The sequence below is a fragment of the Prunus mume genome, linkage group LG6 (assembly GCF_029339155.1).
Source record: "Prunus mume cultivar Tortuosa linkage group LG6, ASM2933915v1, whole genome shotgun sequence".
NCBI lineage: Eukaryota > Viridiplantae > Streptophyta > Magnoliopsida > Rosales > Rosaceae > Prunus > Prunus mume.
The window spans coordinates 11,578,521-11,605,645 of record NC_142703.1 but is presented as its reverse complement, the minus strand read 5'-3'; the positions used below and the strand labels follow the sequence as shown (position 1 = coordinate 11,605,645).

Sequence of the window (27,125 nt, the reverse complement as noted above, 5' to 3'; positions counted from 1 at the left end):
CTCAATTAACCTCGCCAACTGCGTTATACCTATGATTAGGCTACTTTTAGCTAAGGTTACAGAAAATTGATTAAAGCAGATAGGTTTGTAGCCTTTGGCTTCTAAATGAACAACTGAAACTACCTCGGACAATGTTCTACCAGATGGCACTTTATAGAAGGCAAAATTTTCACATTGAACTGTATTTAAGACCAAGTCATTCTGTGTCCACACAGATTCTTGAGCCAACTAAGTTTCTCTGGTCCACCCAGAAGGGCCAAAACCATATACCAGTTCAGTTCACCTCATATATTGAAAGTACACAATACCAAACTAAGCTACAATACAAGAAAAATGAATATCAAAGAACAGAAAATATGAGACTCTAGTACCTTGGGCCTATTCTTCAAACCAAACCAAACTTCGTTGCGAACTTCTTTTGATTACAGTCCAGCATTTCACTCAAGCTACAATGGGTTGTCCTCTGTTTCAAAAGTTTGTGTCGCCGCTCCACTCTTTTCTTCAAACCATGGCGAAAGAAGTCGGGATAATCAGCAACCTCACCAATTCGTCTCCCCATTACCTCTACCAAGAACCTGATTCTAGGTTCTAGAGAATTGTGGATGCTTTTGATCAAAATTGGAGGATAACCAGATACCAAAGCTGCTATCTGACCATCTTCAAATCCACTTCTCTTTAGATAATCAAAATTGGGCCTCAGAATCTTGTTTACATCTCTACACAACACTTCTGGAAAGCTCATTGCCACAGTCTGAAGACCCTGCTCTGTGAGACCAACTGATTTCAAAAACTCTGCAGTAGGGCGCAATCTTTTTTCAACACTATAGCCCATGATAAATGGGTTCTTTACCAGTACTTTTCCAATCATCCCTTCTCTGGAAAGGCCAAGATTAGCAAGAAAGTTCACAATTTCAGACAGCTTTGCTTCAATGCTGTAGCTGATGAGCCTAGGATTGAGCAAAATCATTTTCCCAAGTTGCTTTTGAGGAATTCCCAGTGCCTCAAAGAAGGCCAAGAGTGGACAGAGCTTCTCTTCCACACTATGGGACAGAATGTGAGGGAATTTGGCAATGGCAGATGCAACTTCGCGGGGTTTGGTACCGAGCGTGGTGAGGCACTCAACCGTAGGTACAAGCTTCTCATGGAGGGCCAAAGTAAGTATCTTGGGGCATTTTGAAACAACGGAAGGTAGCTTTCTCTCTTGAATGCCAATACTTTTCAAATAAGCCCAGTTCTCAGAGGCTGTTTCCCCATGCACATTCTCAAGACGCTTGCACTTTTTTAGCATATCCTGAATGCTCTTATCATCAAAACCTTTATCCCTGAAGAACCACATGATACTAGTACTACCATTTTGGGTGGTGCTGGTTTCCATTTTGCCCCCTGACAACAAGTGAAACACATCAACCCCGAGCTACATTCACAAGTTCATATAAACCCAGAAAACTACTTGTGTAAAAGTTGATTAACAAGTAAACATCAATAGAAGACCACGCTGAAAATGAAAAATATTCAATAAATGGGCAATTATAAAATCTAAGAAACTAAATATTTCCATTCATTTCTATCAGGAAAACATTCTTTCTCGTCTGAATTTAGCAAATATATACGCACACAGTAAGAGTCACATACATACCTATGATTCAATCAGGCACAGCAAAAGGGAAAAGCTAAAAGAGAGAGACTTTGCAGTTGTAAAGGCAGCCGCAGAAAATTCAAAGGCAGAGGCAGTGGCACGAAGGAGTTAAGAAGGAGACAGCCATAGCCCAAGCCTTATCTGTTTCTTTTAGCGCTACACTTCAAGCAGTGAAGCGAAGGGAAGGAACAACTGAGCCTTCTTTTCGAAATTCCGTATTTGCCCTCGTGGTTTTCTTGAATGACCAGTGTGCCCTCTTCTTTGCCGTAAATGCCACAATCACAGTCCTCGTTTTCCTCTCTTTGGTTTGAACCCCAAAACCTTACTCTCCCTTAAACCCTAAAATTGAAGAACGTAAAGCTCGTCACTTTAGTGATCAGAAATCTCTGGGGCCATGCCATCGTTTCACGGTCGGGTTTCTAAGCACATCTTGTCCATAATATCTAACCCTCTTCGCCATTCATCTGAACCCCCCATTTCAACGAGATTGTCGATAAAACTGCGTCGTTCAAGCTCCACAGCTGATCGCAGCGGTGAAATGGAAGCACCAGAGCAACAACCTCCAGAGCCCATACCCAATAGGCCTTTGAGAGGCCAAAGACCGTCCAATCCCCCGACCTCCCCTCTTCAATTCCTCAACAAAAACTCACCCATTTCAGAAAAGAGGAGAGAGAACCCTTCTCCGCCGTTGCAGGATAGCAGTTTTCTTGAAAAGCTCAAGCTTGGTCTTGACAAGTCCAAGAGAGAGAAGCCTCAAGAAGTTGACGAGCCGCCCCAGCCACCTGAAGAAGCAGACGAGATATTCAAGAAGATGAAGGAGACGGGTCTCATTCCCAATGCTGTGGCCATGCTTGATGGGCTTTGCAAGGATGGGTTGGTTCAGGACGCCATGAAGCTTTTTGGGTCGATGCGTGAAAAGGGTACTATTCCTGAGGTCGTTATATACACTGCTGTGGTTGATGGGTTTTGCAAAGCCCAGAAGCTTGAAGATGCTAAGAGGATTTTCAGGAAGATGCAGAGCAATGGGATTATTCCCAATGCTTTTAGTTACACTGTGTTGATACAGGGGTTGTATAGGTCTAATAAGTTGGAGGATGCTGTTGAATTTTGTGCTGAAATGCTGGAAGCCGGTCACTCACCGAATGTAGCTACTTTCGTGGGATTGGTTGATACGATTTGTAAGGAAAATGATTTGGAAGAAGCTGAAAGTGTTGTTGGGAAGTTGAAGCAAAAGGGGTATTTGGTAAATGAGAAGGCTGTTAGAGAGTTTTTGGACAAAAAGGCGCCATTTTCACCCACGGTTTGGGAAGCTATCTTCGGGAAGAAGAAGTCTCAGAAATTTTTTTGAGTTCTCTTGGTCATTAGAAGCATAAGAAATTGTAAGTTTTGCTGTTCTGCTGTTGATTATAAAAGATTGAGTTTCTTTGGCTTTGTTAAGACCTTGTTGCCCCATTGTATGAGGAGGGATAGCATGAGAATAACATCAATGCCACCCTTGGAAATTCACTTTGTTAATAACGGTCATGATTCCTTGTGCTTTATATGGTTGTCGAGGATTTGTCAGCATAAGTTTTTTAATAAAGTTTTATACAGTTTACATTCCACATGGTAATGACCCGTGATGCTTCTGATTAATAAGAGTTCAATTAGAATGCCCAATTTATGGCTTTGATCAAGTTTTCTTATAACTACAAAAGTTAGCTACTTGCTGTGATGTTTATTCTGTGTCATGTTTTCTATCAATGGATACTTGAAAAAACTAAAGATGTTTTAAGCACATATTTTAATAGCTTAATCTGTGCTTGCTTTTACTTCTTTGTGTTGCTTAGTCAATCAGCACAACAAAGTTGAAACTGCTCATTGGTTCATATAACAAAACATTGTTGGAAAGGCTAGGGCAGGGGAAATGCTGGTGGTTGTGGTGGGTAGACAGATTTGTGATGGAGGTAGCAAATGTGAATAGTAGCAGAAGGAATAGCAGCAGCAGCAACAACAATAGTAATAGGTCAGTTATTATAAGTTAGAGTTGGGTTTACTGATGGCTTCAAGGTTAGTTTCACTTCATATTTCATCCATGGTGATAGTGAAGGAAAGAATGTGGACAGGGTGGGAGGACTTCTTTGACCACCATAGATAGCGATACAAGTTCTTCACTCTCATTTTACTTGATCCTTTTTGTTTGGCCAATCTGATTTCCGCTACTTAATTTTCATGCAAAATACAATCCGTTTTGAAGCTTATTAGGTTTGGAAGCCCTATATAGAACGCTGCTAAAACTGGTTTTGACCAAAAATATTATTGTGAATGTTAACTTGCAGATTTTGCATAATTCTACAAGTTCTGGAGAATTCGTGCTCTTAGGTGAAGAAAAAAGAAATGGAGGTTCTTGTTTTTAAGGTCTTCTTCTTTTAGGTAGCTCAAAGATGTATCAGAAAATAAATTATTTTTTCCTCCAAGATGCTCCCAAGCTTGTAGAACATGTAACTGTTCACTCTGTTGCCATAACTATACGCTTTTGGTCACATTAATTTGTTGCCAACTCAAATTGTGGATGGTAGCTGCAGTGTGCCAATAGACAGCCCTCAAAACATGCAACCGCGTATGGCAAAAAGCGGTTGGCGTCTCTCTTGTGCAAAAGCAGTAACTCATCATGGTCGGTTATTGTTTATTCCAAGTGAGCAAATTGTGAAGAAAGAGATACATCTCCTCTTGAAATGACTTTGGGTATTATAAGCTCCTCCTACTCTAAATGCCAAGCACCAACTCACACCCAACAAAATTCTCTGTGCCCCATAAGATCTTTGTGATTTGGTCGGCTTTATTTTTATCCCCCCTGCTAGTTTAAGGTAGTATGTGGTCATATACCTAGGCTAGAGGGAACTGTCCCATTAAGGGTGGGGCTGATGTAGCATGTTTCAATTAACCCATAATTATCAACGAGTTTATTATAATCCTAGAGACATCAACTCATATCCGAGCTTTTTAAATCTCCCCAACTGATGTAGTAGTGTTTCATTTGTTTATATTCGTACCGACTCTGAATCTCATTCTCATTTATTTACGTTAATAAGCAACTGTCATGATATGTTTCGTATTACTTAAAATTGTGATAATAGTTGGTATCTATAGGACTACCATGGGAAAAAGCATATTACGAAGCTCCATAGTGTTTGGCTAGTGCATGTGGAGGCAAAATATGGGGATGCTACAACTTGGGTGATGAAACTAAATTGAAAGTTAATTAGAAGCACATGCTGTGTGTTGTGTACATAACATTTCAAGATTATAACTAATGAGTTATAACATATGATGGTGTTTGTGAATAACTTCCCAAATCATGTGCACATAATCATTGACTAGCTTGTTAGTTTTCACATTTTATTAATATGTACACAAGTTGAAACCTGAGTCGAGGAGCCAATTGCGGAGTCATTTGAGCTTTGGTTTTTGTCTGGTAGGTGATCACTGTTTAAAACCGAGGGCCACAATACCAGATAAAGGTAAACCAGTAAACACCTAAATATCTTGCTATTGAAATCAATGAGAAACAAATTAAAGGTTTAGAAACAATTAGAATAGATAACTAAAATTCGGGTTGGGATCGATCTTCTCTCTCACTAGTCTAATATCATCAAACAAATGTTTATGTTGTCCGACTGATTAGATAGCATTTTCTTATAAATCGTAAACACTAAACTTTAAATATTTAAACGCCAAAGTAATTTGTATCGAACTTGTGCACAAGTTGCTTGATGAGTGAATTGTCAATCTAGGCTCGTCCATTGTGCTTCGAGTCGTTTTATATTATTGAAAATTTAACCTAGGGACCTGCATTTGCATGCTTAATGTGACCTTAATTACAACTAAATCTCAAGAAAACCGTTATTCGCGCTCGAACAAGATCTTCTTGAAGCTATAAGTACTTACTAATTACTATTATAAGTGAATTAGAGAGACAAGTTGTACTTGTTTAACATCTAGATTTTAAAATCTATGTTTAATCAAAGACTAAAAATATGTGGGGTCGGCGCCGGCCCTGCTCCTCCGCCGATCCATATGAATTTAGCACAGTGTTACACACTTGACCTACAATTAAATATCAAACACTTTTATATGTAAATAAAAATAATATTTCAAAACACCCCCTCTCCCCCAACCTCCAAAAGTCAGAGCTAAGATAATAATAATACATTTAAATTGTCTGTTAAGACTAAGGATTTAACATTCAACACTCAAAAACTTGTTGCTATATAAAGGCCTACATGGGTTCCTTTCCATATCACTCAAACTTCCATTACCCTTACAAATTTTGGTACTTGGGTTACAAGAATTGCTTTTTTTTTTTTCACCAGAAAAAATGATATGCCTAATGGTTTCTCAGTCACATTTGAGCATGGCTACAATTTTCTTCTACACTTGTTTTTGGATCCCATTGCTGCAAATGAAGAGAGCTCTGGCCAGATTGGTTGGTTTTGTGTTCTTCTTCACCTGCAAAGTGGAGCAGGAGGAGGACCAGATGTGCCTTCCGGTGGCTAGGTTCCAGGACTTGCAGGATCATGGTTGCTTAAGGTGTGGGCAGGAAGCTTTGGAGGAGACATGCTCAATTTGCTTGGTTGAGTTTGAGAAGGAGGATGTGGTGAGTCAATTGTCTAAGTGTGGGCATGTTTTCCACATGGACTGCATTGAGAGGTGGATTGAGCGCAGCCACTTCACCTGCCCAATTTGCAGGTCTCTTTTCTTCAGTTTAAAGACTTCTCATGCAAAATGGGATGAGGGTGTTAATAGTTCTTCCTCCTACCTTAATGGGTTTTCTTGGTATTATTAGTTGTTTGATCTTGATTTATTAGTTAGTTCTTTGTTTCTAGAGAGAGAGAGGCTGTGATTGGTTATGATTATCCTTTTTTTTCTTCATGTAATTAAGATACATATAGCTCTTTGTCATTTATAAGAATTAAGACAGTTGCCGAAAAGCAAAAAAGAGCACAAGAAGGATAATCCAACTTTCATTTGTCATCCACAAAAGCCTTGCTGATATTCATTGGATGCAATTGTATTTGGTGCTGAAGACTAAATTGGATAACTCGCAAAATTTTAACGTTGAAGTATGATTAATCTGTCTTTTATACCTTTAACTCGGACAAAATTTGGAAGTTGGTTTTCGTAACTTCTTTCATCGTACCTTAAATCTAGTGAGTTATCAAGTTTAATCCACTTAACTTGTTTTATTTAATTTGTCATGATTGAATACTCATAATAAAAATTAGTTTAACAAATGAGTGGAGCATCTGATGTTATATGTTTGTTGATGATGATGATGATGATGATGATGATGATGGGCAGGTCAACGGGCGCATGAGCGCCATACTCTTAATTTGTTTAATTAATTTGGAAATAAGTCATTAAAACTTGAATTAATAAAATAATTAATCAATTATTATTCTTTTCTTAAAAGAAACACGAGCATGTTCAATTCCTTCTAGCAAATAATTGAGTGGAGGGGTACGCGTACCCACTCACATTAGTTGAGTTTTGTGAATGTTCATAGGAAGGGATCTATCTTCTTGACCATGCTTTCAATACTAAATAAATGGGCTTGCTTGGTATTCAATCTAATATTTTTCTTAGATTTTGTTATTTGTTTTATTTTATTTTTCATGATGAGATATTGCAGGGATGGATCTAGCCCTTTTTCGGCTAGGCGGCCGCTCGGCCAAGAATTTTTTTTTAAAAAAGGTACATAAGTATAATGTACTCAACATATATGAAAGAGAATTTGCTAATAATAACAATAATGCAATGATAATTGAAGAATTTAAGACTTCTAAGCTTCTCGTAGGGTAAAATTTTAGATTTAAATAGTGTTGTTTCGTATTGCATTTTCATTTACTTGTGGCTTTTATTTTTGTTAAGCTTTTATTTATGTATAGCAATTCATTAGTAAGTCAGTTTTGCCCAGCGGGCTATCAAATCCTGAATTCGACACTAGGATATTGGTAATGAAAAAAAGTTTGACAAATGAGTAGGGCATCTGATTATATGTTTGTTTGGCGATGATGGATAGGTCAACGGGGCATGAGGTTTACTTCTAATTAGTTTAATTAATGAATTTGAAAATCTAAGAATCATTTATCAAGCCAATCCATTAAAATTGAAATAATAAATTAATAATTATTTTTTTCCCTTAAAAAGAAACATGAGCCTGTTGATTCTCTTTAACAAATAATTGAGAGTGGGGTTACGTAAACCAATCGCCATTGTTGTTTATGAATTAACATGTGGGAAGAAGAAGCTTCACAGCAGAAAGACTAATTGTTTATGATGTTTGAGGTGCAAGTTAAAGTTTTAGAAAAGAAAAATGTGAGTGAGGAAAAATGCAAAATTCACTTGCATAGGTAGACTTCTCGTGAATTTCACTTTTATAAGAAATGTGATCGCCAATGTAATCAGTATTGCAAACCGTTGTAGTTTTATCTGGAACTAGTGCTACCTAAGGCTAGTTGATAGAAATATTTTGTCATTTGATTTCATCATCAATTACACGCTTTGAATTATTTGATGATCATTTTGACTTATGGCGTCTCTCCACTCTCCACTCTCCCCTCTCAACTTCAAAAGCTTTCTCTACTCTGATGTTGAACCAGTAAGTTCTCTAAGTTTTAATCTCCTTTTCTGTTTCCAATCATAGCCATTTAAATATTTATGTGAGATAATCAAATTACATATTACAAAGAGTTTTTAAGATGTTGTACATTTGGTAGAGCTTTGACTCAAAGAGGAGATTTATTTTATAATAGTGAAGATTGGAAAACTGCAAATATGTGCATAAACAATTTCTCTGGTATCCCTTTGTTTTCCTCAAATCCGTCTCATATTCTTCCCTTCCACTCATATTTTCACGTGTACTTTCAAATTATTTATAAACAACGTCTCAATCAGAGCTCCAATGCGTGTAAATAAATTTTTTAATTAAATAATTAATTATATTCTTATTTATAGATATTTTTTTTATATACAGGAATTTCTATTTCCTATTTATTTCTTAAATGATGGAAATTTTGAATTCTGAAAATTTAACCATAAAAGCCTTTTGATTTATATATGTATAGATAATAACAATTTAATGTCCTATTAGTGAAGAAGGAAAAAAAAATAAAAAAAAAGAAGGTAATTTGATATCTTATGGGCTTTTCTATGGGCCCAGAAGTTGTCTTCCAGCCCAACTGGGAATTTTGACTCGCTCTTTCCTGAGCCCAGCGGGAGAGGCATATCTCTTATGACGGTCTTACCCAATTTCAGAAAAGGAAAGTAAATCATAGTTTTCAGTCCGATATAAATAGCGGCAGGGATTTAAGCTTAGCTTAGCTGGGTTGGGTGAAGCTTCGAGCTTTGAAGAGTAAAAGCACCCGATCGCCGGAAAGAACGCAGCCATGGTAAGACAAACTGAATTCTTCCCTTTGTTTGTTGACGAAGATCTTTCGTTCTAAAATTCCGCATTGTTTGGATTGCTCATTTGCCTCTTCTCTTCCTCATATTTCAATTTCTTAGATTGGGTTGCTAAATTTTTTTAGATCTGGGTCGAATATTGATCAATTCTCACTTGTCTGGGATTTTTTTTCCTGTTTGAATTTGTTGTCTTGTGAGCAAAACCTGGGCTGTTATAGTTGTAGAAATTAATATATGATCCATCTTTGCCTTGCCAACAATGGGCACACCATGTAAATTGCCTTGGTATTGTAGCTAAATACGAAAGTGGCGATTTTGACAGGATTGCTAGGCTTACATTCGTTGAATTTTACAAGGGTTTTTTTACTTTGGTTGTTGATCTAATGCTTTATGTTGTAGATTCAATTTGTGCTTCTTATAAGCAGGCAAGGAAAAGTCAGGTTGACAAAATGGTATTCGCCTTATACCCAAAAGGAAAGAACTAAGGTAATGCCTATAGGTCTTATTGGATTTTGTGGGTTGTCTAAACTTCACGAAAATATATAATTCCAAAAGGAATAACCATATTAACAATTTTCATCTTTGTTATGAGAATAGCTTTCAATTGTGACATTGGTAATCACTGTGTGTGCATGGTTTTTGTTGTACATTTTTGAGTAGGTCCTTCGTGAGCTCAGCGGAGTAATTCTTGCACGAGGTCCCAAGCTCTGTAATTTTGTGGATTGGAGAGGATACAAAGTTGTTTATAAAAGGTAATGCAGAGAGTTATGACTGTGCTTTTGCTCTTCTAAGGACAATTATGACTGAGTTGATTCTGTCAATGTGTTATGCAGATATGCTAGTCTATATTTCTGTATGTGTATTGATCAAGAAGATAACGAATTAGAGGTCCTTGAAATGATTCATCATTATGTTGAGATTCTCGACCGATACTTTGGCAGTGTGAGTGTTGATTGCATTATCTTCTTCATTTCATTTTGATGAAGGATGTTGTTGTATTAACATATTCATGGTTGCAGGTCTGTGAATTGGATCTGATCTTTAACTTCCACAAGGTATGCATACTGTGCTTATTTATGGGTCAACAATTTGCTTCTTGAGAATTACATGTCAAAGATTAGTTGGTTTTTTTAATTTCCTCACCATGTTGCTATTTGTTGATATTCAATGTTATAAGGGGTCAACAATTTTCCTTCTTGAAAATCACATGACGTTCTTCTGATGCATGTTCATATTGCATTTACATGAAAGTAAGTATTTGGTTTGATTGTTTGTTACTATTGACAACATGAAGGCCTACTATATACTGGATGAAATTTTGATCGCTGGTGAACTACAAGAGTCAAGCAAGAAAACAGTTGCGCGGTTGATAGCTGCACAGGTACAAATATTCTTAGAGCAGTGCCATTTGTTTTCGAATATTTTGGCTCGTGCTAATTTCATTATATTATGGCCTTTCAGGATTCTTTGGTGGAGACTGCAAAAGAGCAGGCTAGTTCAATAAGCAATATAATCGCGCAGGCCACGAAATAGTGAAGACATACATATGGTCACCTGTTGTATTAATATACACCGAAGTGCTTCTGTACCTAAATGATTATCTTTATTTTGGATTAATTTTTGAAAAATAACTGATGTCCCTTTCTTCTTTTAGTTGTGTATGTCTTCAAAAGGATTGTAGACAGGGTTGCTCTCCGGGTTTGCCTTTAATATATGTCTTGTGTGGCAAGTGCATTGCCATTGCTTATATTTGAGCCCTTCTTTTCCTGTCCAGATTTTTTTTCAACCGAAATTGGTTTCAATAATAAAGGAAATTAAATTTGTCTTTCTTCTTTAATTATTTGGGTCTCCCATAGACAATTGTATGGATGTATATAGAAGGAATTAGTTGGTTGTTGAGGGGAATGGTATGGCAGAAGAGTCTAGCAGCAACGACAGTAATTGGCACGTTTCCTTTTGTTAAAAATGTGAATTAAGGGCCAATGCCAGATTACCAGAGTGTTTGTGGCGCTCCCCTTCCTCCTGCTTGGCACGAAACCCAGTATTTACTAAAAAATTTCTCATCCAGTGAAGAACAGACATGAATTTGGCAAGTTAGGGCATAAATTCGTATTAACATTATATGTTGATATTATTAATTTTGATTTGATTAAGAACATATATTCGTGGTTAAATATAATTGGTGCTTAAATGCTAATTCTCTACTGAACCAAACCCAGACAACCGAAGTGACCACCATGTTGAAGCTCTTGGCTATTTCTCTCCGAAGATTCGACATTCATGCCTCAAAAGGCAAGTTATAGCCTCATTCTGTCAATAGGAAGGCTGAGCCAAAAGACCTTGTCCAGTAAAGCACCACAGAATTCCACACATGGCATCATAAAAAATTCTGCAGAAGTTGATAAAAGAAAAGAAAAGAAAAAAGGACAGTTTTAATAACAATCAGGTACCACACATTTGATGTCTGAAGCAGAAGCAATAGGCATAATTTTAATATGTGTGCAAAAGTAATTAAACTAAACCTTCAGAAAATATCCAAATCCATTGAATTTACAAGAACTCCATCATCTTCCCACGATATATCCTTGGCCTTTGGATCTTTTAAGATGGGCCGAAGAGGCACCTCTAATGGCGGAGGGCTCTGCACACAGATCATACAGAAAGTCAAGACATGTAATTGATGGGGAACTATAACGTAATTGACTTTATGAGATTGCTGAAAAAAATTCAAATCCTGGGTAGGCTCTTTAGATCAGTACCATGCAACGAATCAAAGGCCAATTAATTCCGCGGAAGAAAGGATGTTGCTTGATTTCATTTGCACCAGTACTGGATCCTAATCGTGTGTCAGGGTCTCTTTGCAACAATGCATTGATCAACTGCCGCGCTGCTAGGCTTGCCTGGAACATCAAATAATGTTAGCGATTGCATAATTAGCTCAAAGCTTCCAATAATGACATTACTAAAACTTCATCTACAGCTGAAATGCTCATAAGGTTCAAAATGATAGTATAAACGCATTGTTTGATTCGAGATTTACCGGAATGCTGCCTGGAAAGGTGAGATCTTTGTACAAGACGTTGGTGAATGTCCTCTGTCTATTTTTTCCCCTGAAAGGCGTACGGCCATAGAGCATCTCATACAACAAAATACCTGAATTCCAAACATAAATAAATTCACAGTATTAATAATAAAACGCATTACAGATCTGCAAAGAAAGTTAAGTAGGAGACTCCGTTATCATGAAATAGATGGAACACATGATTTGATACATCTTTGTAGAACTACCTAGTAGGGGGAAGAAGAACTCCATGACAACATGATTGGAAAAATTTACTATATGGAACACTTCTGGATACCAAAGCAATTTTCAAAGCTGTGGAACTTGAGAAATTGATTCCCTGATAAGCGTCAGCATGATAGCTTGCAATGACTGACGCTTGTTACTTGTTTGGGAGCCCATGCATGAATGTATGCACATGCATATTCATAAGTGAACACACACGCTCTTATGCTTACCAAGAGCCCACCAATCAATGGCACTGCTGTGGCCTGCACCAGTAATAATTTCCTGAAATCAAGCACCTGTAAGAACTTTGAAAATATGCAGATAGACAAAATTATTATCATTACTGTAATAATTTTGTAGCAGACCAGATTTGTACTATACAAGTATTTCCAAAACATAATTAGAGATACATGCAAAAAACCATTTGCAGATGTTTAAGCACATGCATACACTTTACTGTTGATGAAAAGCTCAAGTTGTGTGTGTGCGCGCGTCTCATAGGGGACATTGATCCTGAGTTCCATGTTGCGGCATGAAAATATTTTCTAAGGTGTTACCCAATCATTTTAGAACCATACGAAAACAAAGCATGCGCTTCTGTCTAATGCAATAATCAAAATATTGAAAGTAGCATAACCCTAAACCATAATGGAAGAATCACCATACAGGAGCAATATACTCTTCAGTTCCGACAAATGAATTTGATTGTGTAACTGGTTCTGCAACAAATGTTGGTGGTGGTTGACTCCTAGATCTCCTTCTTTTGTTAGGCGATTGATTCCTTATAATCTGCAATGCAAAACAAAATATATTAACAAACAAGAAGAGTCGGAAGTTTCCATTTCAAGCATCTAATAGGTAGAATGGAAATTCTGGAAATATAACTGTCACTATCATCTTCTCAAAATTACCATGGCACTAGACACACTCTGCACTAATGAAAAGAAATCTGAAGAAATTTCTTTTCATAATTTGATGCAAACTGGACAGATATAAAGCATTATCAGATATGGGGATGCACGCTTAACGCCAGTGGTTGATAAGTTATGACTAAGAGGAAACATTTCTAGCACTTATAAAAGAAAAGAGCAGTTCTCTTCCCTCGTGCAAGCCAGTGACTAATGAGGACCCTGATTGGGTCGGGACTCGGGATGGCTGTAGCTTAATAGGCCATCCGAATATTTTTAATCAGTTTCACAAATGAACCATACATAGGGAGCATAAGAATGTTTCAAGTCTGTAAATAGAGAAGCAGCATGATCTTCCAAGAGGAATATGATTCTGTACCTGGGGTTTACAGGATGTCATAAATGATAAATCAAAGTCTGTTAAGACAACATGCCCATCCTTCTGGAGTAAAATGTTCTCAGGCTTAAGGTCGCGATAAACTATTCCTGTAAGAAGCCATAGATATAGTAAGCAAAGAAGCAAAAGAACTGAGATTTATTTTTTCATCATAATGATGCAGATTGTTATAATTGCTCAATCCTGGGTTCAATCCTGGGTTGGATTCCTGTACTTTAATGCTAATCCCTATACTCAGGGAAGAACTCAGATTACCTTCTGATAATAATCTAGGTTACCGAAGTAATAAATGTTAACCATAGGATTTGGGAATACCCATAATTTTAAGACTTCCCATTTTTTATACAATAAAATAGAGGGAGAAAAATATGAATAGTCAAAATACCTAGACAGTGAAGATATTCCAAGGCAATGACAACCTCTGCCGCATAGAACCTGGGATATAATGAAAGTTAAACATTGAATCGTCGTATGCACATACAACTAGTTTTCTGGATCTTTGACTTTCACTAATGACTAGAAAAAATAAAAGCATACACAACGACACTTGAATTTGTGATTTAAGGCTCATATTGAAAGTCAACAAACACCAAGTAAAGGATTCATAACACCAAAAAAAAAAAAAAATCTTAACTGCAGTTGAACCCAATACAAGCTAGAGGTTAAAGTAGCAATAATCAGACCAGTGCCTCCTAGTTATTAATTCCAAGCGAAAAGGGAAGTAGTAGTTTTAATATGGTACCAAGAGATGTTAGAGTACAAAAGTAAAGTACCTCGCAGAGTCCTCCTTGAATAGTTTCATAGGCTGCTTGTCAAGCAAAGCAAATAACTCTCCACCACAGCAGAAGTCTGATATCAAACAAACGTGTGTAGAAGTCTGAGAAGATTAAAAGATATCAGTATAGCATACACAACAAGTCAGTAAATTAAAATTTGCAAAATGCATAAATGAAGCTTGTTGACATTAATCAACTTATTATAATTTCCTTAGAACCTTTTTTTGCTTGATTTTATATAGAAAATTATAGAGCCAACACCAAGATAGTCAAAAGTCAAATGCAGTCCATACAAGATTGGAGAGTTTGAGACCCAGAGTCCAGATATCTATTTTGACTTGTCATGCATGTCAAGCAGAAAATAAAAAATCTATAAGTTCTGCCCTCCAAATAAAAATATAAATCCAATTTTCCTCTTTCTTTTATTTAAATCTTTAAAAAAATATTTCCTTTGTAAAATAAGTACATTTAATAGGAATAAATTTGTCTGTCCTCTAAGGTTGTTGCAATATAAGTTTAGCTTTATTGGGTTAGGAAAGTATTCTTTAACCAAAAAATATATTTGATTTAGAAATTACACAGGATTGCACCTGGCCCCAATCAAATATGCCTATTGCCTATTTGTGCACTCACATGTGCAGATGCATCCAAAAATGTCTGTATAAATTGTCTGAGTTGAACAAAGAAAAATTTGTGTTGTAAAATTGAAAGACCTGAAATGAAGTGTACAGTGTGGGAAGAAAAGGATGATCCAGTAGCGAAATTATCTCCCTTTCAATGCATGCTCGGTGAACCTGTAAAACAATCATAGCGATATGTGACCCTCAGGGATCTATAAAGAAACTATGCAACTTACTCCACTTTGCACAAACAAAAAAGGGCATGCATAAGTGCATGTGTGCAAATACTACACATTCATACAAACAAGAGGCATGCATATGTAGACAAGCAAAGGTGTGCATAAGACACACATTCATGCACAAAATTGCGAAGTTTCTTTTCTGGACACCACTGAGATATATGCTTATGCACTGCTGACGAATTATGGTTCTCTAATATGATCATACCTTGTTACGGTTCAACATTATTGACTTCTCCATTGCCTTCATAGCATACAGTTCACCTGTACCTTGTAGCTCCACCAAATGGACACTGCAAACATACCATCTTCATGTAATTGACAAGTAGAGCTCCAGATAAACAAATATTTATGATCTGCATTGTATGAAAGATTCCTAATGACCGGAATAAAAGTACAAATTTCAGCTGGAAAAATGACAAGAAGGATTGTGAACACCACTAAAACACATAAGTTAAAAAGGTGAATATTGTGCAGTACCTGCCAGTATCACCACAACCCAATGGTTTTATGGGCTTAAAATGATGTAGACCAATTTTTTCACCACGAGCAGTAATCTACCGAGAACAGATAAGAATAGAAAAAATACGTTAGAGATGGAGACAGCTGATTCAAAACATATGAAGCCCATAACACCATATGTTGATTCTGAACACCATCAAGAAGTAACTATATTTTGTATAGGCCTAGAGAGACTACAGAAACTATAATACATGATAACTACCACAACAATGCAACTCTATAGGTAAATAAGAAAAGTTAAAACATTTACATCTCAATGCTCAATCTAAGTGATAGCAAAGTTGATCAAAACATTCCAAGTTATGATACATTATTGAAATAAATATATTACTTGACAATTAACTTTGAAATTGCATGTAAGTCATCTTACTCAGCTACAAGTGCAAGGAAGCTATATCGATGAATCTGTATAGCTAGTTTATAATCAACTAAGAATATCCTTAGCCTAAATACATAGTTTAACATACAAGAATTACAAGAATTGTTTGATAAATGAATTGGTACCTCTTGTATTGCTAGCCAAGAAGGAGTATCCCTTTTGTGAGGCCTTGGGAAGACAGGCCGAGAATGAATTGCCCACAAATCTTCTGGTCTCTAAACAATGATATAATACAAAATTTGCATCAGCTGTAGTTCAAAATTATAGCCATAAAGATAGTGGATTTCATTATTAGATAAAAGATGTAGCAACTGAAAATGAATTGAAGTGTAAAATGTGTAAGTATCAAAGTTTTAAATATTTTACGTTATATTTCAATACATATTTTTTAACCCAATCTAAATGTGATAAATTGTGAAAATATTCAAAGTGATATTTACTTTTAGAAAAATAAATATAATGAGGAACTTATTGGCCAGCTAATTCAGAGCAAAAGAGTACCTTACCAAGTTGGCATCAGGAAGTTCTCGGACAGCCTCATCAACATTTACTGCGGTAGCTTTGACCTGATAAGTAGAGAAAAATGGTGAAGCATCAGCAGTAGAACAGGAGAAAGGTATGGAATAATATCAGTAAAACCACTAACAATATATGCCTCCACATATGGATTGAATCTCTATCAGTGGGAGATAAAGCAACCAAAGCTCCATTACTTCTTAAAGTATTTATTGCTTATCTTGTCCATATTATCAAATGTCCAACACAGCAAGTTGGGTTTCTTTCTAAAATGCAGCATATGTTGAAAATATATAAAAGTTTGTTACATAGCTATCTTTTCTTTCTTCTCTTTTTTTCTGTCATTTAATTGGGCCATATGCTGAATGATTAAAACACTGAAAAAATACATTCAATTCCAAACCAACTTCCCATATAATTGCCATTGATTTGCAAAAAATATTATTGTAACTATTTGGAACTGGCACATTAGGACAGAATCAGCATCATGATTACTAGAGCACATAAACAATCAAATGACAAATGCACACACTTGATTGAAAATGAAAAACAGTTTGAATATAATATAAAAGGAATTACCAACTTAGAACTTTCTAGCTCTGATCTATCTGATAGACGATTTCGGAGAGGTTCCACATGATCACTCCCATCCAGTTGGACGCCAATGAAATATTGAAGTTCACCCTAAAAAATTTAAAGGGGCTCAAAAGAAAGGCCAAAACGAAATATGGAGCAGAATTAGATTTAGATTGAAGGTTGAACCTACAATAAGAATCTCACAGTTACCTTTTGGTCACGCATGGGTTGCAAATGAAATAAATTCCAAAACTTTTTTCCTGCAATTCAAGAAATCATAACAATTAGGAAAAGGACAAATGTAACATAAAAACACCTAAACAAAAGGAACAAGATAAACAGAAAAAGAAATTATATACTATATGACTCTTGCAATTAAATGACGTCGATTCTCTTGTCTTCCAACCAACATGAACCAGTGAAAATAAATCAAGTTAATTGGCACATCAATGTTTATAGCATATTTGCAGCATCAGAAATTCCAAGGCATGTTCTTACCACTCTTGGTATAGTTGATCAACTGTACAGTAATTTCTCTTTGTTCTCTAATGGCATCTCGTATCTTTGAGACAGTTGCTTGATCTGTTTCAGGTCCCTGGAGAAAACTACGAAACAGATAAAGCAGATTAGATTCCTATTGTCTTCACCGGTAAAGTTTCTCATACAGATGAACCATATACTAAGATAAGGGATTAGATAGCAACAATGAAAAAGAAATCTTAATTCTAATTTCATATGATTCATATCGGGAAACCGGACTAAGACTCCAAGTTACCGTAATTGAAAATTATATAACAGAACAGGAATACAATATGATATGCTTAAGTTTTATAGCAGAAAGTAAATGACCTTGTCAAGAAAAAGGCATAAATAGAGTGCATTTCCTACCGACAATTTCTTCCCAAAATTTCTTCACGTGTATATTCTGTCAGTTCCAGAAAGCTGTCAGATGCAAATATCTGCACAGGAAAGTGTCCAAAGACTATTAATGTCATTTTTGAAATATAATAAGCACCATGCTCAAACCGTATATTTTAATTGGAGTAATTTTTCAGAAGAAGCCATGATGCCTATAGATGCTTAGTATATACCATAAAGGCAAATGTAAAGTGAATCTCCCTTGGGATTAGCAAGGGAATACTAGTATTAATGACAATTCCACAAAACTGCCCAGCAGAGGAAAAGCAGGCATGTAAAATGAAGTAAGCTCTACTGTCGCTTATCATATGCAGTTATTAGTAGTCTGCAGCAAGATATCTTAAAAAAGGATCTACAAGTCTCAAATGCTCTCTTAATGTAAATGAAATTGAATTGGGTTTACAAAATGCATGGAGACAGAATGCTACAATAAAATTGTAGATCACATTCCAGGCAGAAAGTTGATATTAGAAAACAATAAATGAACAAATGAACCAACTCTATTTGAGTGAAATCATAATAGTTCTAAGTGGGTACATGAGGTTTTGTGTAACGTGAGATCCTTGGTTTAGTGCATTCAGGTGGTAGTGCAATATCAACAGAGAGAGGTGGAGATTGAGAGTGAGACTGGAAGATAAGTAGCATGTTCCAAAATAAAATAAAAACTCTTACAATTGGGTTATCAGGAATTCTAGGATCACTAATCACAAAGTTCTTTTCAATGCGTTCCAATGTGGTTGCCAAGTCAATTCCTTGGCGCATATCCCTTTCTCTTTCAGTGCGGTCCCAACTGTCAGAGGACTCTATATCTGTGGTCATCAAAACCTCCAGTTCTACAATAGGTTCTTTTTCACGCATGCTTGCAGAGCTTAGAGACCTTGTTTTGAATCTGCAGAAGGTGGTCAAACATCTCATCAAAATCTGGTAAAATGGTCTTCCTGCTAACTCTAAATGGGACTTCTAAATATTGAAAGAAAAGGGGAGGACAAATAGCACTAAATTCCATGGAATTTACAGTTAGCCTCAACCTCCCAGGGGTGAAACAATTGCAGTTTGGATTTAAAAAGAAAATGTACTCACCCCATTGAAGAAGCGAATCCAGATTTTCTGGATATTTTGCCTGCTTCATAAGAAGAACTCATGCGAAATGCATCACCTTTCACATCCGATTGAGGAGTTTTTTGACCGGGTGTATTCATATTTGCAATTGCAGCAGATTTAGGCAGAACATAATCAAGGTTAAGGCTATCCTGCTCCCCATGATTGCTAGCAGTCTCATGACTCACATCCTGGGTATGAGAACGTGGATGCTTCACAGTTTCGACAACTTCCTTAATAGAGCCTAATGCCTTCTCCTTCTGACGAGCTGATACATGACCAACACAATAAGTTTATAAATGAAGTAACACTCGCACAAAATTCCAAAATTTGACCAATTATGCTTACCATCATAGCGGATAAGTGACTTGGGCAACCCATTTGGCCTTAGTTCCTTTTCATTCACCCCTTCTGTGTACTTGCTGACTTCAACCTGCATTCTGCAAAAACAAGAAGTAAACTTTTTGCTAGACTACATGCTCTCCCTAAACAACTCACAGAAACAAAAAAGTTGCAAAATTGTTTTGTCAATATCAATGAAAACAAATGAAATTATACATTATACTTAAACACATAAACATGATATGCAAGCTACCCAATTTCAGAGATTGAGAAATGGAGGACACTGACCCAATAAATTTGATGGTTTTTCCTTGTTCATCTTTGATTGGGGTGATGGTGAGAAGATTCCAGAAAGGAGTTCCATCTTTCTTGTAGTTGAAGAGCCTGCCACAGTAGCTTGTCCCATTTTTCACTGCGTCTCGGATTTTCGCCACTTCATCCTGGTCCGTTTCCGGCCCCTGAAGAAATCGGCTGCAGCAACACAAAGATCACAATTTTAGGACACCAAATTCTTTCCCTTCCTTTCGTTCTCTTCTTCTTCTTCGTGGAGCCACACATTGTGGTTAATCGAAACTCAAGAACAAAATGGAAATTGTGAAAGAAGTTGAATAAATTGGGCGATATTGCTACCAAATGAACTGAACTGAAGAAACGAATCTATGCCGCAATTTTTCATATCACCCTAGTATTTATAGCCGCGGTTTGGTTAAAGCTGCAACGGCGGCGTTTTAAAGTTCGAAACCACGTGTTTCATGGTGTAATTGTACTAATGCTATCATTTTTTTTTATTTTAGCCAGTGTTTATTGGGATTTTTACTAAAAATGAAAATAAAATAAAATAAATTTGTCTGCTAGAATGTGAGGACTTTTTGAAGAGAAATAATGTGCTTGGAATGCTTTTGCAATCACTAGTAATAACAGGTAACACAATTTGACGTGTTATGTTATCAGACTGTTAATAATATAATGACTAACAGGTAACACAATTTGACGTGTTATGTTATCAGACTGTTGATAATATGATGACAAGATATCGAAATATATTACTGGTAAAACAGATAAGACAATGATTAGCCTTACCAATTTCTTCCAATGACCTCCTTTGAAGAATAACCAGTCATACCAAAAAAGCCACTGCTGGCATACATAATTGGGCAATCAGGTTTTGTGGCGTCAGACACAACAAATGTCTGCTGCAGAGTAGACAGAGCTTCCTTCAACTCATTAGAAACCCTAGGAACTCCAAATTCACCCCCCAAATTTGAGTCCTCTGATGTCCTTGTTGATTCAAATCTCCCTGATGAGAAGCTTTTATCTCCACCACCACCTGATGTTCTTGACTCTATGCCTTTGAAGCTACCTTCTCCAATATCTGACTTCATAACCACCCCCCACTCTGCTGTTCTTGCTGCTATGCTTGCCTTCTCTGTTATAATATGACTGTTAGAATTAGAACCAAACCCTCCATTTGAATCAGTGGCTGTGACCTTGTTAGGCTCATCTGAAGGCCCAGGTTCAAATGCCATCCACTTGTTGATGGAATCTCTTCTGGCAGCAGCAGAAGTGAAAGAGGTGCTTCCTGATCCACTTTCTGCTTCTGGAATACCAGCAGCATCAGCATGATTATCTTTTTTAGTGTTCTCTCTCAGGTGGAAAACCTCCATTGGTTTTCTGGTCTGCTTTTCTCCACTTCCCACTCGGTCCTTGGCAATTGAGCTCACAGCAGAAGGCGGCTTTGGTGGCTGCCTAGTAGCCTTTGGTTTCTCCATGTTGTAATTCTCTCTTCAGTGGATAGAAGAAAACCACCACCTACCATCATTTAAATTTTTCATCAATAGTTGGAAAATGGTCCACATCAAGTTTGGTTCTTGAGCTTGGAAAAAATGTAAATCCACCTCACTTTTGCCTCAATTGAGAATGTGTCATCATTAACATATCACTTAACTCAAAAATCCCATACCCCAAAAAATAAAAATAATAAATAATAAATAAATAAACCAAGAGAATGTTAAATTACATATTTTTCTGTTGAAATTATGAGTATCTTGTTCAAAGTTTCGAACTTTAGCTACTCTCCAGAAAAAGTTCACCATGAATTGCTATTATTAACTGGAAAGTGCATTGGAAACTCAAAAGGGTTGGTTTCACTCAATTACCATAAGGCAGAGAAACATGATGTGCTAGAGAATTTAGCTACAAAAGAAACAACATGGGAAAAGTTTGCATGAAGGGACCTGCTTGAAGGAATTTGATGTCTCAGAATAGCTAGTCTTCAATGCTTTTTGACAGCAAAGAAACCAGCAAAACCCAACCCCCACAAATTGGCAAACATGGTAGATTTGATCAGAATCATCAACACTGAATTACATAATCTGCTTCTGCAATTGTTCCCATCTCATCAGTACCGAGACTTCTCTAATTATTTGTTTCTCTGAGCTTTTTCTGTATATGGGACTAGTACATTGCTGTAAAGATAGGAAGAGAGAGAGAGAGAGAGAGAGAGAGCTGCTCAGGTTGCTCAATAAATATGGCCTCCCAAACCATATCAATCGAGCATGCACAAAATGATGAAAGTTACCTTTCAATCAGTGCCTTTGGTTTGTAGGCTTATTGTGTGTACGAATGCGTAGAGACCATTGACTTTTTGCCCATTTATCCGAACTTTTTTTTTATTTTAATGCATTATATTTTGTAAATTTCCACATTTGCTTCCCCTCTTATGGTAAAAGTCTATGAATTTAGAGACCTCAATCAATGCTGATGGAACAAGTTTGAAGAGTCATGGGGCCACAAACAACCAGCAGTGAAAGTACTATTCTTGAGGATATATAGATTTCGCCATCACTTTTAAATTTTGTTTTGTAGTTTTGGTGATGTACAAAATGTGTGCATTATAGAATGCCTACGCAACTAGCCTAGGACCACAGTATAAATACGGGCTTGTAAGCTTCCACGCAGGTACAAAACTTCGTATTCGAGTCCACATAATTAACCGGATTAGCCGATAAAATTTTCATTTTCAGTTGTACTAATTACTCATCCATCTCAATGACGAAGAATTCTTACTTACAACCGAGAATATATTCTCATGTGTCTACCGTACTCGTCACTGCACATAACTAAAACTCATATTACCAACCTATTAATTATTTTGATTGCAAATTTTCATTCCAAGGGGTTGCTCCAACTCATACTACTGTTCATCATCATGATCCCAGCAATTGGTGTTGTCTACATATAGTTTGTCAAGGGCTCACATTAAATTCTCACCTTGTCTAGTGTGAAAGAAAGAAAAAGATAATAATGTTTTCTTTTGACTTTTTGGTTTTGATTGTTATAGTTTAATTTTTGTTTGATTTTAACTAAGTTTAATTAGTGTAATGAGACTTTTAGTTTAATTAAACCAAATACAGTTGATTAGATTTTAGTTTAAAAGATGACTAGAGGTTAGTTCTATTTTATTAGAGCTTAATGCTTATATAATGTCAACTTTGATATGAGTTATCACATGCTTGTGCTCTATGATTCTACGGTTACTTATGAGCTCTTTGATTTGAAATTATGAACGAAATTTGATTTCTACGAAAAATATGCGTTATAATATGAATGAATCCTAACATCACGAATTTTAACTGTTTTTTACACCTTTGTGACCACCTCATGTGCAATTCATTTAGCCAAAAATGAAAAAGATAAAAGAGACATGAGAAAAGCTACAGATCTCCACAAATCTTTCTCCAATGTCATTTCCATCAAATTTGGTCGTTCCTTCGGTGAAGATCAAACAACAGCAGAATTCCTGTAGCGATGCTTACCAGCATTACAAACACCCAGAAAAGTCCATGTCTCCATGGGGCAGTCATGGACACGTGCTAACACTTGCAGCCGTATGAGCACTCAAAGATCACGTGAACACGTGTCATTATGTCGGTCTAGAGCTACCAACGTTTTTGTGGTGGTGGCTGTGAGTGGTCTCTCATCCACCAAAACCCAGTTGGGGACCAAGAAAAAGAATCTCCAGAAAAATGAATACAAGCTTTTATTTCTCCCCTCGCTCTCAAGACACTATTTTTTTTCCTTTTTTTTCTTTTTCTAAAATTTTGCAAAGGTAACTTCATTAAAGAAATGGACCCTACAACACAGAGGCCCAAAATACAGAAACAAACTAAAGCCCAAAATCAAAGAGAGACAACAAATTTGTCAAAACCAAGTTCTTATTTTCTAGTTATTTTTGGAATTCAAACTTAGTACCTCTTCATCTACATGAAGTGAGAAAATTCTCAAGATAGTAAGCGTTACGCACAATTTGGAATCGACTAGAGGTGAGAAAATTCTCAAAACTTCATTGATAAAGTATTGATAACATGAACACACTTTGCCGAAACACGATATTTGAGAGTGTAACTAGACTGATTGAGTAAGATGACCTTGCTCCACCAAAGAGGCAATACAATCATCAAACATCTCTTGGATAGTCTTGAACTTGAACCCTAGACTCTTCAACTTTGAGGTGTTCAAATCATACCTTGGCCTGCCTAGTTGCTCAAACCTGAAAACTCCCATGTACACATTAAACTTAATAACAGTTGGTAATCTTCTGTTTTCCAGAAATTTATTTTGAATATTTTACTCAATTTAGTTCCCATGTAGACTAGCTAGGTAGCTATTTGTTGTTTTCACATTAAACTTAATAACAGTTGGTTCCAGAAATTTATTTTGAATCTTTTACTTAATTTAATTCCCATGTAGACTAGCTAGCTAGCTATTTGTTGTTTTTACTACTTATATCTGGGGGAAAAAAAACCTTTTGGGGATAGGTAAGGAAGGATATTGCTTGGATAACAAGGAAGCCAACTCATTGTTGTCCAAAACTGTTGAGCTGCAAAGGTATCGGCCATTAGCACTTTCATGCTCATAAACTAAGATGTGGCAAAGTGCAACATCATCAATGTGAACATATCCCATCCTTCCATGCCACTTGAACTTCTCTGTTTCCCCTGCTTATTTGTTCAAACATATCGGTGCTTAACAATCGTATAAACAAAATTAGTAGTTAAACCAAGAATGAGTACCTTTAAGCAGGCCAAGTACGTCTGATGCAGTAGCACATAAATCTGGTGGCAGACTCTGTCCGATCACGAACGAGGGCAGAACAGTTACCAAATCAATCCCATATTCTTTGCAGAAATCCCATGCTGCCTTCTCAGCTAAAATTTTCGATAAAGGGTACCAAATCTTTTGTAATAGGTAGGTTAATCAGTCACATGGATTATATATAATGTACATACCATAAGCAAATATGGAGCTTAAGTAATGTTCTAGCATAGATCATTATAGTTCTGTATTGCTTTGCTTTGCAGCTGTCAGAGTTATATATAAAAAGAGCAGCATTCAAAGTTACTTTGAATTCACAAAGGCCATAGGATTTGATGTGAAGTTGGTGATAATCATGACAGAATTTAAACTTCAACAAGGACAGAATGCTACCTGAAGTGTCTTACAGAATTCAACAGAGCTCCATGACGACTCATCCAGTGGTATATTGGAGTCGAAATCCTCATCTGGCCTCACCCTTACAGCTGTAGAAGATGAGGTGAGAACCACACGCCTTAGAGATGGATTTTTCTTGCACGAACGTAGCACATTCAATGTACCCTCAACAGCTGGTTCCAGGATTTCTGTCTGTGCACAGATGACAAATAATAGTTACAACAATACCTCAATTTGTGCGGAGTGGTATTAATTTTAGGCCAATTGTGATCACTTGCAAGATATTTTGTATGCAATTTTGCTAGAATATGAACAAATGATAAGGTGGATCTTTTGTTTGAATATATGATCCACATTGAGAATTTGGTAACCTGGCATCCCAAATATGTGACAAGAAAAAGTTACCCTTAATTTTAAGGACATATATACAATCTCAGAAAATATATGCAAACATGCCTTTGGATCAGATAAAGGTTTCAGTACAGGAGAAGCAGAGTGGAAGACACCATGGCACCCCAAGATTGCATCATCAAAGCTGCCTTCTTCCATTAAATCAGCCTTCACCAATCTGAGCCTTTCCCTAGCTCCTTCCAGCCTCCACAAATGCGCCAATTTCTTCTGGTTTCCTTTGAATGCACGTATAAACCAGATGACCATAGTCTTATAAAACAATATATAAATTCGTCCCATAAAAAGAATGCAATCTCTACTTCATGCAGATTTTAACTTGGGGGTTACCTGGGTCTCTAACAGTTCCAGTTACATGATAACCAGACAAGAGAAGTCGTTTAATAAGCCAAGATGCCAGAAAGCCAGATGCTCCAGTAACGCACACTTTGCCCGATTCAAGTTTCTGATCCATCCCCTTCGAATCAAGCAGTGCTTCAGTGCACAGAACCCCTTTGGCCACCAGATTTTATAGGGAATGTATACATGTAATAACTGTTGGGGGGTTTCAAGAGTATGAATGGGAGAAGGTAAGCCATTCTATGCTTGTGGTCTAGTAAATCTTATTCTTTATGAAGTAAACAAAGTCAAAAGCAAAAGTGTAATGGTTTAACCTTGAGCTGTGGTTAGAATTAGGCAAGTCAGGCAAAAGTGCTGAAGTCCCATGCCATTCTTGCACCACAAGCTCCATATTGATTCTTTGGTCTAGATTTTCTTGATCCCTCTGATACAATATAACAACGAATCAAAGGAGCAGTCACAGTTTATTTGGAGGCAAACACCACCCTAAAGGCCAACAGGGTCTAGCCCAGTGGAAAAGGGCCTTGATTTGCAGACTAGAGGTCTCATATTTGAAACCCCCTCCTCTATAGTTTAGACTATCGCTTGTACTAAAATATAAAATAAAACCACCCTAAAGATTGGCCAAAGTTACCTATTAACCAATGAAATTCTGTGTAGTTGAATGAGTGTTCCTAAACTCCCCAACTGGTCATTAATGCCAAGGCTCCTCTCTAGAGAGAGGCTACAATGAGGAGTTTAAAGTGATGAGGCTATTTGAGGAGACCAATCTTACCATCAAAACATTAAAAATGTTTTAAGTTCCCTGATTTCTTTACATTTGTTGATGGTGAGATTGATCTCCTCAAATAGCCTCCTCACTTCAAACTCCTCATTATAGCCTCTTCGTCCTCTCTAATCTGGGTTTCACAGCTGTCCTCAAGACCGCACTCATCAACCCAATAAGTAATTTCAAGCCCCATTGCCCTAAAACGCCAGGTTCCTATTTTCTAGGTTCATTGTTCGCTGAAATGCAGTCCATTTATTTATTGGGCCGTACACTTCTAAAGACCTTTTCTTTGTTTGTTTTTCACTGAAAAAGTCGTTTTTGTTGTGAATCCAAAGATGGGTGCCCACCATTCCTACTACATCTTCCTCCCTAGATATGCCTACCAAATGTGTATGTAAACCTACCAAACCTAAGCATGTTATGGTAGTAATTTTTATGTATTTTCCTATGCCTATAAATA

The 27,125-nt window shown here is 36.7% G+C and overlaps 6 protein-coding genes across 12 annotated transcripts; 3 read left to right on the top strand and 3 right to left on the bottom strand.

Moving 5' to 3' along the window:
* Positions 1-150: 150 nt before the first annotated feature.
* PDE191 (Mitochondrial transcription termination factor family protein) lies at positions 151-1,777 on the bottom strand. Its single transcript, XM_008237618.2, has 2 exons — positions 1,637-1,777; positions 151-1,383 (listed from the first exon to the last, which is right to left on the bottom strand). Exon 2 carries the CDS (start codon positions 1,373-1,375, stop codon positions 386-388), a length of 990 nt encoding a protein of 329 aa, XP_008235840.1. The 5' UTR covers positions 1,376-1,383; positions 1,637-1,777; the 3' UTR covers positions 151-385.
* Positions 1,778-2,030: 253 nt separating this feature from the next.
* On the top strand, positions 2,031-4,158 carry LOC103334644 (Pentatricopeptide repeat (PPR) superfamily protein). The gene is made up of 2 exons (XM_008237619.3): positions 2,031-3,015; positions 3,955-4,158. The coding sequence occupies exon 1, from the start codon at positions 2,031-2,033 to the stop codon at positions 2,982-2,984; it is 954 nt and encodes a 317-aa protein (XP_008235841.1). The 3' UTR covers positions 2,985-3,015; positions 3,955-4,158.
* A 1,611-nt stretch (positions 4,159-5,769) lies between these two features.
* On the top strand, positions 5,770-6,594 carry LOC148916067 (RING/U-box superfamily protein). The gene has a single exon (XM_089055320.1). The coding sequence runs from the start codon at positions 5,994-5,996 to the stop codon at positions 6,459-6,461; it is 468 nt and encodes a 155-aa protein (XP_088911446.1). The 5' UTR covers positions 5,770-5,993; the 3' UTR covers positions 6,462-6,594.
* Positions 6,595-8,924: 2,330 nt separating this feature from the next.
* On the top strand, positions 8,925-10,826 carry LOC103334646 (AP-1 complex subunit sigma-1). The gene is made up of 7 exons (XM_008237620.3): positions 8,925-9,066; positions 9,479-9,565; positions 9,740-9,831; positions 9,913-10,021; positions 10,099-10,134; positions 10,374-10,460; positions 10,541-10,826. Exons 1-7 carry the CDS (start codon positions 9,064-9,066, stop codon positions 10,610-10,612), a joined length of 486 nt encoding a protein of 161 aa, XP_008235842.1. The 5' UTR covers positions 8,925-9,063; the 3' UTR covers positions 10,613-10,826.
* A 338-nt stretch (positions 10,827-11,164) lies between these two features.
* On the bottom strand, positions 11,165-22,278 carry PHOT2 (phototropin 2). Of its 7 annotated transcripts, none has more exons than XR_016127725.1 (24): positions 21,894-22,278; positions 20,740-21,468; positions 19,948-20,130; positions 19,666-19,757; positions 19,300-19,585; positions 18,892-19,108; positions 18,190-18,260; positions 17,800-17,906; positions 17,512-17,561; positions 17,305-17,409; positions 16,716-16,775; positions 16,335-16,424; positions 15,789-15,865; positions 15,517-15,601; positions 15,163-15,243; positions 14,447-14,550; positions 14,059-14,108; positions 13,656-13,762; positions 13,035-13,157; positions 12,599-12,673; positions 12,120-12,232; positions 11,839-11,979; positions 11,602-11,720; positions 11,165-11,468 (listed from the first exon to the last, which is right to left on the bottom strand). XR_016127725.1 is itself a non-coding variant. In XM_008237621.2 (24 exons), the coding sequence occupies exons 2-23, from the start codon at positions 21,426-21,428 to the stop codon at positions 11,604-11,606; spliced, it is 3,000 nt and encodes a 999-aa protein (XP_008235843.2). In that variant the 5' UTR covers positions 21,429-21,468; positions 21,894-22,278; the 3' UTR covers positions 11,165-11,468; positions 11,602-11,603. The 7 variants fall into 7 exon arrangements, 2 of the variants coding, with proteins under 2 accessions (XP_008235843.2, XP_088910052.1); XR_016127726.1 differs by having other exon boundaries at positions 12,599-12,664; XM_008237621.2 differs by having other exon boundaries at positions 12,599-12,650.
* A 1,577-nt stretch (positions 22,279-23,855) lies between these two features.
* On the bottom strand, positions 23,856-26,063 carry LOC103334649 (tetraketide alpha-pyrone reductase 1-like). The gene is made up of 6 exons (XM_016795272.2): positions 25,888-26,063; positions 25,606-25,775; positions 25,147-25,341; positions 24,732-24,894; positions 24,464-24,656; positions 23,856-24,208 (listed from the first exon to the last, which is right to left on the bottom strand). Exons 1-6 carry the CDS (start codon positions 26,009-26,011, stop codon positions 24,064-24,066), a joined length of 990 nt encoding a protein of 329 aa, XP_016650758.2. The 5' UTR covers positions 26,012-26,063; the 3' UTR covers positions 23,856-24,063.
* Between the last annotated feature and the right edge of the window lie 1,062 nt (positions 26,064-27,125).